General features: G+C 37.8%; 1 protein-coding gene across 1 annotated transcript; it reads right to left on the reverse strand.

Moving 5' to 3' along the window:
* Positions 1-247: 247 nt before the first annotated feature.
* Positions 248-11,853, reverse strand: LOC119784070 (zinc finger BED domain-containing protein 4-like). The gene is made up of 7 exons (XM_038285930.1): positions 11,661-11,853; positions 11,553-11,575; positions 10,057-10,154; positions 9,815-9,954; positions 8,668-9,079; positions 8,291-8,562; positions 248-367 (listed from the first exon to the last, which is right to left on the reverse strand). Exons 1-7 carry the CDS (start codon positions 11,727-11,729, stop codon positions 248-250), a joined length of 1,134 nt encoding a protein of 377 aa, XP_038141858.1. The 5' UTR covers positions 11,730-11,853.
* Positions 11,854-12,992: the final 1,139 nt, after the last annotated feature.

Genomic DNA, 12,992 nt, shown 5'->3' on the forward strand with positions numbered 1-12,992 from the left:
GTATTCGATGCGGAAAGACAGTTAGATTTAACAAAATGTTTATTTAAGATTGAACTGCAGAGATCAGAGTAGCTTTCTAAGGCAGGAACCTCTGCAGGGGGAGAACACAGGTTAGTGATCACGTCTATCTGGTAGCAGATGATAATGAGCATGAGTCACTGACCTAGTCTTAAAGTTCAGTCCAACTCAGAGGATGAGGTTTGGTCCATCTGGTCGGCTGCCAACAAGAGGCAGAGAGTAGGATAATTCAGAGGGCGAAGCCAAAGCACATGTCAGGGACATGCTCGGGAGTCAGAGCCAGGAGATCAAAGGTCCAAAGAGGTTCAGAAAGGAAATCCAGGACGGTGTCGGGAAACAGTTCCAGGTTCTGCACACAGACAGGCAGAATCTAGCGGGAGTCCAAAGACAGGTCAGGCAAACAGATCAGAATGGGGACAGGCAAGCTCAGAGATCCAGAGGCAAAACGGGTCAGAATCAGGCAATCAGAAATATCATATATATAATATCAATATAATAACGTCAAAATCGAATAATCTGGCACTGATGACTGGTTGAAGGCTGGTTGAAGGCATTTGGCCCAGAAAAAACAACAGGCTAAATAATTTTCTATGTGAATAAACCCTTTTTTTTCTTTAATCCTATAAATTAGCCCTTTCAAAATTTGTGTCCTTTGAGGTATTTGCAATAAAGTCAAGACGCCTAAATGAACTACCAAATTCTGCCAGGAAGATTATTCAAAAGCATGGCGGCGTTATGCAAAAAGCTTTTTTAATGGCTAAAAAGTTCATTTACACATGACTGGTGGTTAATAAATGAATTAATTAACTTGATATGCTTGGAGGTATTTCATAATTTATACAACCAAAAACATTATTAAAAAAACAGTGTTTTGCAGACATTGAGTGGGTTCTTCTTCATCCATTCATTCTGTTGTTGGGTTGCAGTCCACTACTGTCCTTTTAGAAGACAAAAAGTTAATGTTGTTATGCATAAATGATAAATTATGGATTAAGATTAAACAGTGATTCTCGGAGCAGGACATGGAGAACCAGTAAACCTCAATAAATAATTACATTGACCTTAATTACCTTCTTGCTGCGAGGGAGCAAAGAAAAAAAAGGTATTTATAAAACATTAGAAAGAGTGGAGAGTACAAAATGTCTCCTCAGCCACTCAGGCATTAGTTTTCTTGCTCCTGCTGAATCAGCTGTTGAGGCAAAGACATGAAGAGATAGTTTCTACCTTAAGTCCAAAATATGTCAGTTTTTTGCTGCAGTATTGCCCCAAATTTACAGTTTCTATCCACAGGAGAGTAGCAGAGTCCTCCATGTCATTTAAAATCTATCTTGCAGTTGTTACATCGATTGCCTGGGGAGATATATCAGTGTTAAAGTATTCTGTAGATTTATATAGAATGTATTTTACTTCTATTTGGTTCAGATTTAACTACACTTTGCTTTGAATAAGAAACAGGAAAATCAAAAATTATGGTATTTTCTCTTTTTAATGCTCCATAATGATGTGGTGGGCATTAAGATGACCTCACCATTCTGTTATAGGCTCTCTGCACCTATGTTAGGCCAATCATTTCTCTGCCAAGCTCTCGTCACACAGACGTAGCATTTACAGTACAGTTTTCTCCCAACCACCAAATGTGTGGCATCTGTGTTCTCTGCCTGGTAATGTTTCCAACGTGAGCATGTGCAAATGATCCAGGCTGCACAGAGCGAGAAAAGAAAACACTAACTGAAGCTCGTAGTGGATTCTGTTGTATAAAACAGCCACTCCTGGATGTTTACATTTAATAAGATATCTGATTATACATGAGTAGTGTAAGCAAACCTGTCATATAAAAATGTACAGGGACAGTTTCTGGCTCATATATAGAATGAAGATTCTGATGTAAAACAGCGGAGAAACTTCAGCAGGATGAAGTTTACTCTGCATCTCCACTAAATAACCGCTGCTGGCCCTTTAATAGCAGATGTTTACTTTTTATGAGCACAGCAGGGTGGCAATTCAAAATATACTTTCAGCTTCCCTTTTAGGTTTAACTTCAGGACAAATTAATTTATGTAAAAAAAAAAATCAGATTTGGATTACATTCTTTGAAAGATGATTTTTAATTCAGTTTATTGTGTTTTTTTTTTATTTAACAAATATTTTTTGACATACATTGCTGCGTTATTAGATTGATTTTGTGTGTAGTTTCTCTTTATTATAAAGAAGTTGCACCTTGTAAAAAAAAAAAAAAATATATGAAATTCTTCTAAGAACCAGGGTTCTTTGCTGGAGTTATTTTATCCCTTTTCATTTCCAGTCCATTTACCAGGATTAAAACAGATTAGCCAGGTAGAAATCTGCAACAGAACACATCTCCGGCTGGAAGTGATGACTTTTGTCTTACCCTGAATCTTCAGGTTGGAGCTTTTGTGGATGAAGCTGCTTGATTTTTCAGATTAGATTGTTTCATCTGGAATCATGCTTTAGTCATCCGAATTCAAAATCTCTGCTAGTTCTGCAACAAATATCACTGAAGGAAAGTCAGTATCAGTGAAATAAATGTAAAACCTGTCACAATTTTAGTTTTACAGCACTAGTAGCTATTTTTTGGACAGTAGGCTGACAGGAAAGAGGATATGAGAGAGAGGGAGAGACATGCAGCAAAGGACCACAGGTCAGATTTGAACCTAGGTCAGCCCCATTGAGGACTAAGGCCTCCATACATAGGTCATGTGCGCTAACCGCTGGGCCACCAAAGCACACCCAAAACCTGTCACAATTTTACCTCTTATCCTTTTCATCACATCTTGTTTGTAAAAGGTCCATAAAAGTTTAATGCATTCAGCTGCTTTCTTTACTTTGAAAAATCCTGTGTGTGATCCTTCAGCAGATCCAGTTAGCGATTAAGCAATCATCTCTGTCTTTCAGTCAGGAAATAAAGACTAATCAGTTAGAAGGAATTCATTATATTAACAAATTTGGAATGATTATTTAAATCATGAAGTTTGTGTCCAGCTTATCATGTCAGGTACGCTTCCTTTTCAATCATAGTCATTTGCACAAAGAGTAAAAATATAAATAAATGTAAACTGTCCACAGCAAAATGCATGTGTTTGTTTTTTGGTACCAACAAATCTGTCTATTTAAAAACGAGATTGTTAAAACTTGTTAGCAGATATAACTATGCAGCAACAGTTGCTCAGCAGGATTCCTTTTCAGCAGAGAAAAATAAGACCATCACCAGGGAAATGCAGTTTTATTCTGAGAGAGGTGGAGCAGTCATTTTGCAAACCACCTGCGCTCAACGTTTTATTCACCATAACACGTGACATAACAAACATGGCCAATTGGTTCTCAATTTGTACATCACTTCCTGTGGAAATAAAAGGACAATTTAGAGCATAAATCTTAACCTAACTCATGGGACACAAGGGCTGGGTTTATACAGGAAGTGGAAAATGTTGAGTGCAAAGTGTTTAATGACTAAGTCTTGTAAAGCTTGAGGTACATTTTTAGTTAGAGGGCACTATTGCTCGTCTTCAACTGGTTCAAAATGCTGCTGCACGTCTTTTAACTGGCACACTTAAGTACAAGCACATTTCACCTATTTTAGCTTCACTCCACTGGCTGCCCATCCATCTTAGGATTCATTTTAAAATTCTTTTATTTACTTTTAAAGCCTTGAATGGCCTTGCCCCAATTTACCTCTCTGAGCCGCTGCACCCCTACACTCCCAGCCGATCTCTCAGGTCAGCTGATCAGCTGCTCCTGACAGTGCCTAAAGCGAGGCTTAAGCTCAGAGGGGATCGAGCGTTTTCTGTTGCAGCTCCAAAACTTTGGAATGGATTGCTGCTGCACATTAGACAGGCCACCTCTCTGTCTCATTTTAAAACTCTTCTTAAAACCCACCTCTTTTCTTTGGCTTTTGACACCATGCCACCGTGTTGATTTTATGTATACACATGCATATTTTTATCCTGTGCGGGCAGTGCTTTTATTTTATTTTATTTTATTTACTTTTATTTATTTTAGTTATTTTATCTTTTTTGTGCAGCACTTTGGAAACCTTGTGTTTATTTAAATCGTGCTATATAAATAAAGTGGATTGGATTGGATTGGATATTGATTATGAGCAGATTAGCTCAACATTATATGCAGAAAAAATCACTCAGTTGTATTTTAGAACCAGTATAAAAAACAAATATGTGAGAAATTTTAAATATTTTGAAAAAAGCTTGGCTCGTCACAACCACAATTGAGCATTTTTCCTTTTGATAAACTTTACATGCACAAGTGCACTATCACAAACAACTACAGGTGCTTGGTTCCAGGTACTTAGAGATTCACTTTCATACAGAAAGCCCATATTCTTATCTTAACTACCACAGTATACATGTCAGTATACATGTCAGAATAATACTAATAATACTATAAAACTACTTATACGTATTGTATACGTATCTCTAATACTATATCCATTGGTTGTGCTGTTCTTTTTACATCTCTTTGCAGGTGATGAAGCAGACAGAAGACGTTTTATCGTTATCTCCCTTTTATCTCCTCTTTCTTTCATATTTTCTCCTTTTTCTTGTTTTCCCTTTCCTGTCCTACCTTCCCATTGCAGTGTCCATATAATCTGTCATACTCCCTGCATGAATTATAATAAAGCTATTTACATGCTTAAATCAAGCAGCACACTGTGGCGATAGCCGTACTGCTCCACTTGTAAAAGTAAAATCTGTTGGGCTATTTTTTGGCATCAAGACAATTATTCTTATCACACATGGCCAGACAGGACACTGAGAAAAATAAATAAATATTTTTGTCTGAGTTTGTGACTAATAAGGATTTTGCTCACCAAAGTATGTAGCATTTTTTAGTTTTAGCTTTCTTTGGCTCATTCATCAATCCTTCCCTGTAGGCCTGTAGCAGCCCACAAGGCTTAAAGGTTACAGATAAACATGCTGCACCTGATCCTCTCCTGTGGCGTCAATCACATTGTGCACACAGGCATGCTGCGTGTGAGGCCATGAATTCTACAGGGCTAAGAAGAGGAGGGTTGTTTCTTTTCTTTTTCATTGCATGATTGTGTAGATCAAGTGATTTAAAAATTATTATGGTCCATAAATCCTTAATTTATAAAATAAAGATGCTCTGAATACGGTTATTGCTACTGCCGAAATTGCAGAAATTAAATGTAAACTTTCTTAATAACCAAGCATGAATTTAATCTTCCCTGAAGTCATTTCTAGCCAAACTAAACATTACTTTTAAAGCAGAAGAAGTATTACAAGCAGATTTAATATCCTGTGTAAGTATGCATAGGCATGTGTGGATAAAAATAGCAGCAGCTGCTTTTTAATGCAGATTGATTGTCTGTGCTGCTTGACGCCACTGCAGTATTTCTCCCCCCTGCAACATAATAATAGGAAAGACAAATTACATTTTGCATTGTATTCTTTTGATATTTTTCAATCAAATCTTCATTTCTGCTTTCATATATGGTGCTAATGGGAATCATTAACTCTTATTGCAAGATTTAAAGGATATTGTACATTATAGGAAAGGGTGGTGAAAATGTCAATTGGCCTACCAGTCTTTTTTCACACAGGGGTGCTGCATATATTCTCCAAATGCATAATCTGAAAAAGTATTTCTGCTGAGGGAGCAGCTGGTTCAGCTTATTCATGGAATACAGCAACTTTTCATGAGGTGGTTTGCTTAAAAAACTGGTTTACTTACAAGGCAGAGGAATAAAACTGTAAAAACAGCTCAAAAGTAACAAGGTGCTCCTTTTCCAGTCCTTTCCAATGACATCCACATGTTAGAGCTTTAGCAAATATTTTTGTTTGTTTTTTAGACCAATGGCTAAGAAATAAATTCACACACAATAGATTCAAATTTTGAAATCAAGAAGAATACATATACTGGTCAAATTTGGCAGTTTAGGTGATTACAGATAAAACAGTTAAAATCCTAACTCTCAGTTTTAATGGTGAAATTGATGTTAGAATTTTGTGAAACAGACCATATGATGTTAGCCTGAGGAGGCACTGAATGATCCAGGACACACAGCAGGCAATTAGCACATATCTCCCCTAATCTCTTTGCACCATGCCTGCGGTTTAACACTCATCTCAGAGGCAGAATGTTTATGATTCATAGGATTGCTTTGTGGTTTACCAGTCAGCTGTCAGGCGGGAATGGTTTCCACAGAATAAATTCAGACACTCCGTTTGGAAGGCATCAGTCTCCGAGGCGACACCTTCATTAGGCGATCATTTGGTTAATTAAGTCAATTTGCTTGAAGAAAGGATTCGTAAATGAGCTAATCAAGGTCATTCACCCACAGCTACTCTCACTTAATAGCAGATTTTCAACCAAATAAAACTTTGCTGCTGCCTCATGGGGGTAAATAAAGCTAAAAAAAATAAAGAAAATCAGCCTCAAGTCTGATGCATCTTACAATAATGAACTTTAGCAAAACAGAGACTGTGAAAAATACATTCATTAACTCAAACACAGCAGAGAGGTCAAGTTTACTTGCTAAAGCTAATTTGTTTTTTTCTTTTCCAGTTTTTATTGTCAGTACACTGACACAAATACAGAGCAATGAAATGAACTACACAAAACTGCTGAACAATTTTCTTGGCTCACTTTTCTCGATATGTCTGGAGGGAGAAAGTATACATAAGGTATTAAAGTGTTTCAGAGTTTAGTTCATGAGCTGCAGGTTGTCTGTGCTAATGGGGATTAAAATGATGGCGTTCACTCTGTCGCCAAAGGATATGGAAAATTACATTCATTTATTCACTTCTTTGATTTGCTATGTGATCCTTTTTTAAATTTAAGTATTTGGCCATAGCAATAACCTACAATGGAGTGCATTTCCTTTAACATAAAACCAAATTAAAGCTTTTTTTAGCCTGTTTCTTTTAAATAGTCATTACACTGTCACAAGTACAGCACAATGAAACCTACTGTCTGCATTTAACCCATCCCCTTGGGGAGCAGTTGGCTGCCATTGTGCAGCGCCAGGGGAGCATTGTGGGGTTAAGGGTCTTTTGCTCAGGAACCCAGAGTGGCAGTCTGTGGAAGTGGGGTTCGAACTCAGAACTTCAGGATTCCAAGTTCTATGCCCTAACCACTCCCCACTTTGTTAAGAGTGTTAGAAGTTTAAATATTTACATTTTCATCAATGAAAATAAGATTTTTTTCTGGGTGAAAAGCTGAGTAAAATTAGAACAGTATAAGCAGAGTAAAAGAAAATAAAGAAAACAATATCATACAAGCAGGTAGTAAAACAAATAAAACAGTTGGATTACAACCTTAAACTAATATTACCTAAATTAGCAGTTTAACTTCAACAGTCAAAGGCAGCTCTAAACAAATAGGTTTTTAACTTTGACTTAAAGAACTCAGGCTTTCAGCACTTTTACAGTCATTTTGCACCAGATAAATGGTGTCTAGGAACTAAACACTGCTTCTCCATGTTTGGTTCTGGTTCTGGGTGGACATAATCGTCTGGAACTAGAAGACCTCAGTGGTCTGGGAGGTTGATACACTGACAACACATCTGTTATGTATTAAGGTGCTGATCCATTCAGTGATTTATAGACTAAGGAAGGATTTTAAAGTCTAATCTCTGAGCTACCGGGAGCTAGTGATGGGCAAGTGAAGCCTCATGAAGCAATGAAGCTTTCCAAGGCAAAGTGTTGAAAAAAGTTCATTACTCGATGCTTCATTCATCACTCACTAGTGACATCTGCTGGTGAAACTGTAACAGCCTTGTTACTCAGTTGGATCATACTTCCAAATATTAGGAAATGCAATATTGTCACAAAGTTTTCATCAAACTCATGTTTAGTAAGAGGAGAATCCTATTTAATTATCATGTTTTAATGATTAAAATGATTTGTAGCCAATCTAATCCTTGACCATCAGTGGTGGTGTTAGGTTTTCTTTTATGTCATGGACTTATTAGACAATGAAGATATGTGTTACTTTAATGTATTGAGAACTGAGTGACTGTTGCTGCAGACTCTGTATACTTTGAGCTTGAAACTTGCTTCCTTAAAGACAGAATTTGTTTAAAATCATCTCTTCCTAGGAGTTCTTTCTGATTCTTAATATTAAGTTTGCCTCTTCTAATGGCTTTTAGTCTGGTTTTGATGTGTGATTCTGATGCATCTCCTGATTAAACAAAAGAAAATATAGAAATTTCTGGATTTTAGGTTTAATTGTTTTTATTTAGGAATGGGATTTTTTTCACTGTTTCAGGTTTTACACGGTTTCTTCGTCGGCAGATGACCTCCCCCGCCTTGGAAAAAACTCGTTCACACGGCACTGATGATGCAGGTGAACAGAGGAACTTCAGTGCCATACAGTACAAGTGGGGATGCACATGTTTCTGTGTATGCCAATACACCAATGGATCTTCATGTCTCCTTAGGTTCTTTTCAGCAAGGTATCGCTCCACTTCAACGATGGCATCTGCTGTGGCATTGGAGCTATGCCTCTTCTGGTCCACTGTAGTATCTAAAAGAGACCACAGTTCACCTATAAATAAAAACAAAAGATCATTACAGATAATACACAACTCCAAGAGCTGAAATACAGTAGTACAAATGTCACAAGAAAATGTCAAAATATATAAAAACTCACAGGATCTGCTAGCGCCTTCTCCTGCATCTCCTGATTCCTGTAGCTGGACTCCTTCATTACTTGCAATCAGTGTCGAACATTCTGCTTTCAGCCGCCTTACCGCCTCTTGTGCTTTGCTTTGACTGAGAAAACCAAGAGTTTTGAACCTAGGGTCCAGCAATGTGGCCATTGTCATGACACTTAATGATTCAATATTTGAGACTTGTTCTTTGACACGCCTCAATAGGTTTTCAGACAGAAGTCTTGCAACATCATTTTTGATATTTGCCATCTTTGTAAGCACTGCATGGTGCAGCATGTTCATTAAAGGTATAACCTTGGATATTGACACTCTTTTCTCTTCAGAGAGCTCTGAAGTTGCTTGGAAAAATGGGAACAACACGGGTAAGGATTCCTCAATTATCTCATAATCCTGAGAAGTCAAAGGAATTATATCAGTTTTGAGTGTTGTGAGGGCTGCGGCCACAGGTTCTTTTTGTTGAAACAGACGTTCCAACATTAGGTAAGTGCTGTTCCAGCGTGTCTCCACATCGATTAGGAGCTTTTGTGATTGTCTTCCCATCTGTATTTGAGTCCCTTCTAGCCTTTCTTTACCTGTGGTGCTTGAGTGGAAATATGCCACAATTCTTTTAGCCTTTGCGCGGATGTCACAGAGGTCAGGGATCTGGTCAAATGATTTTCGGACTAATAAATTCAGTCCATGAGCAATGCAGATGGAGTGCCTGATCTTTAATGCCTTAGCACATGCAATCATGTTAGCAGCTGCATCAGTCACCAGACAGTTCACCTTATCAGTAATTCCCCACTCCGCCATGTGATTATGCACTACCCTGGCCAGACTGTCAGATGTGTGAGTGGAAGGGAAATGCTCCACTCCAATTAATACAATGCTCAGTTTGTCATTGGGATCAATGAAGTGGCATGTTACGGCCAGGTATGCCTCCATATTCATGGACGTCCACATATCTGCTGTCAGGCTGACGGCAGTCACCTTTTGGATGTCTTCTTTGGCCTTTTCTTTTGTTTTGTAAAAATTTATCTTCCACCATCTTTTTTAATGCCTAAAATAAAAAGCAAAATTATTCATTTTAATAACTGAAATGATTTCAAATTACCACATTAGCTGTTATTGTTTACACATATAAACCTTTCTAGTAGGAAGAACATAGGTTGGATCCAGCAAATGAATGAGCTCTCTGAAGCCCTCATCCTCCACCACTGAAAAAGGTTGGGAATCCTTTACAATCAGATTTGCCACAGCCTCATCTAGCACCTGCTTCCTGGAACCTGCAAGACGCATAAATATAAAACAATTTAATTGACACAATAATATACTGATAGATATAAATATGAATGAAATAATTTACAAAACATAAGACAATGTCATACTCTGGCTGGTGTCTCCTGTGTCTGAAGTGTGCTTATTTTCATGCATGGCCCTGTAATGCCTAATCATTGATGATGTGTTGTTGTTGTAGACCAACACCCTGGGCCTGTTTCAGAAAGGAGGTTAAGTGAAAACTCTGAGTTTGTTAACCCTGAAATGAGGGAAACTCTGGGTTTTCTGTTTCAGAAAGGGAGGTAAGTTAAACCTGAGAAAGCAGAGTAAGTCAAGCCGGTTTCTGAAAGAGAGGTAACTTATACTCAGAGTCAGTTACCATGGGAATTTACTCTGTGAACCTAACCTGGTCCGGAGCAGGTTTTCTTCAGAAAATCCAGAGTTTATTTTGGTCTCCTCCCCTTTTTTAAAGAGGAAGTGGTGTTTAAACACCTCATTGATTCTTTGGGGACATACAGTATTCATTGCACACATTTCAGTCACGTAGAGCGCATTAAAGGGAATGAAATGGCATGTCCTTTTATGGATGATCCTGTTTGTAAAGCCAGGTAGCTACTCTACCCCCATGATGTGCTCAAGGCTTACCTGCTTGAAGTATGTTTTTATATTTCATTTTCAGCTGCTGCCATGTTCTTTTGATGCCTGCAGGATTGCACCTATCCATGAAAACTAAATTAGGTTTAATAAAATACTGTTCTTCCAGTTTCACCTCTGATATTATAACAGTTGGGTAAGTTACTCTAAAATAGTTCTTAATTACTAGCTACAAATTTTATCTTCAACAAGTCTAATTAGATTAATGTAATAATTACTGTCTCTAGAAAGTATTGGTCTACTTACTAATTTGTTTTACTTACTTATTAATTACTTTCTAAATCCCAAATCAACCTCAACCACTTGAACAATACAAGGAGAGACAAGAAACTGCACTTCTAATGCTTTCAAATAAACAATATTCAATCTCATGAATTAATCTTAAATTGACAAAAGTGTGTAACTAGAGGGAGAAAGTTCAAATCAAAATATACCTTTTAAAAATTTTATATTAAATCCACTATTTTTTAATAGTCTTTAATTTAATTACAGTATTTATATGACTTAAGTAACTTAATTCATTACACCCAACACTGTATAAAAGTAATTAAAATGTAAACTTACGCATTGACTCTAGCAGCTATTTTCACCCAAGCTAACTCTCTCTCCTTCGCCGCTGCAGCCGTGTTGCTTTTTTTTTAAAATACATGTTCAAATTCTGCATATGCTTGCATAAGCACATCCAGTTCTGCTGGTGAGAAATATGCACACCTTTTTTTGTCTGACGCTGTTGCCATGGTGACTCGTAATATCTGTGCTCCATTGATAATGGCTTTTTATAGTTGTGGTGCACGCACTTAACTCAGAGTCAGTCAATTTAGAGTTGATTGAACTAACTCATTTCAGCTGTTCTGAAACCCAAAACTCAAGAGTTTCCAATCTCAGGATAAGTCAACTCAGAGTTCAAGTTTTAATTCAGAGTTGGTTGAACTTCCTTATTGAAACAGGCCCCCTGTCACACAGCAAACATTTCACCTGAAATAAAAGGATGTGGAAGTTAACACAACGTTGCTATTAATGAGGAAAATGTAGTCAGATCTTGGGTAAACATTTTACAAACCTTATTGTGATCTGTCATCTCATAATACTCCCACATATGAGAGGTTTTTCTCTTTTTTGACGGCTCCATTTCAACCACTGCTGATGGAAACTATTCTGCTGATACCAAACCACCTACTACAACCCACGAAGCAACAGGATTCATCGCGCTTTTATTTTGAAAACCGACACGCAAAATGAAGCAGTCACGTGACCAATGCAATTGAGGCCTCGTTTTTTGGCAGTCACGTGGTTTTCAACAAGACAACACAGGCCTCGAAGCGGGGCTTCATTGACACGCCCCCTTATTACTCTGTACAAGCCTCGAAGCCTGGCTTCAGATAGCCCATCACTACAGGGAGCCAGTGGAAGGACTTCAGACCCCGGCTGATTTGTTCAACTTTCAGCAGCGTTTTGGATCAGCTTCAGCTATCTGATGGACTTTTTAGACAAACCAATGAAGATACAGTAGCAGATATCAATACTAGTATAAATAAAAGCATGAATGAGTTTTTCTAGATCCTGCTTGGACATTAGTTCTTTAATCGTGGAGATGTTCTCAAGATGATAAAAAGGCTGACTTAGTAATTGCCTATATTTACCTCTGAAGCTTCAGGTTTCATTACCTCTTAACGCCAAGATTTCCTCCATAATCAGTGGTTTCTAGCTTTGCTGAAGCTGTGAGCTAGCTCAGGATCTCTCCTCCTTTGATCCAAAGGTTATGACCTTAGTTTTGTTCTTATTCAGTTGGAGAAAATTATAGCACATCCACATATTGATCTGTTCTAAGCATCTAGGCAGTATTCTGATGGGTTCATAGTCACCTGGTGCCATTATGATGTAAAGCTGTGTGTCGTCAGCATAGTTATAGTAACTAATCTTGTTGTTTGCTATAATCTGAGCTATGAGGTTAATGTAAATATTAAATAGGAGGGGCCACAGAATGGAGCCTTGAGGAACCCTGCATGTGATTTTTCTGGTCCTTGATTGAAAGTTCCCTACTTACACATTGAAGTCCCTGCCCTTCAGGTAGAATTTAATCAGTCCAGTGCGGGACAAGACCTGGTTTTCCAAACACCTTCATAAAATCAAGTAATCAACAGTATCAAACACCGCACTGAGGTCCAATAATACCAGCACAGTGGTTCTTCCATAGTCTGACTTTAAACAGATGTCATTGAACGCCTTAATCAGGGCAGTCTCTGTACTGTGGTTGGCATGGAAACCCGACTGGAAGACATAAAAGCAGCTGGTCATTTTTTAGAAAGAATTTAACAGTTGAAATATTTTGTTTTGATAATCTTAATGATGAAGGGGAGGTTTGAGACGGGTCTGTAGTTCCGAAGGACCAATT

The sequence above is a fragment of the Cyprinodon tularosa genome, unplaced genomic scaffold, assembly GCF_016077235.1.
Source record: "Cyprinodon tularosa strain WSP-4 unplaced genomic scaffold, ASM1607723v1 ctg218, whole genome shotgun sequence".
NCBI lineage: Eukaryota > Metazoa > Chordata > Actinopteri > Cyprinodontiformes > Cyprinodontidae > Cyprinodon > Cyprinodon tularosa.

Excerpts from the sequence above, each read along its gene's own strand:
- LOC119784070 (XM_038285930.1), bottom strand. The coding sequence starts at position 11,729 with ATGGAGCCGTCAAAAAAGAGAAAAACCTCTCATATGTGGGAGTATTAT. Across the intron at positions 11,576-11,660 it reads AGATGACAGATCACAATAAG|GTGAAATGTTTGCTGTGTGA; the intron begins GTTTGTAAAATG and ends CTTTTATTTCAG. Across the intron at positions 9,080-9,814 it reads ATGTTCTTCCTACTAGAAAG|GATTATGAGATAATTGAGGA; the intron begins GTTTATATGTGT and ends TTGACTTCTCAG.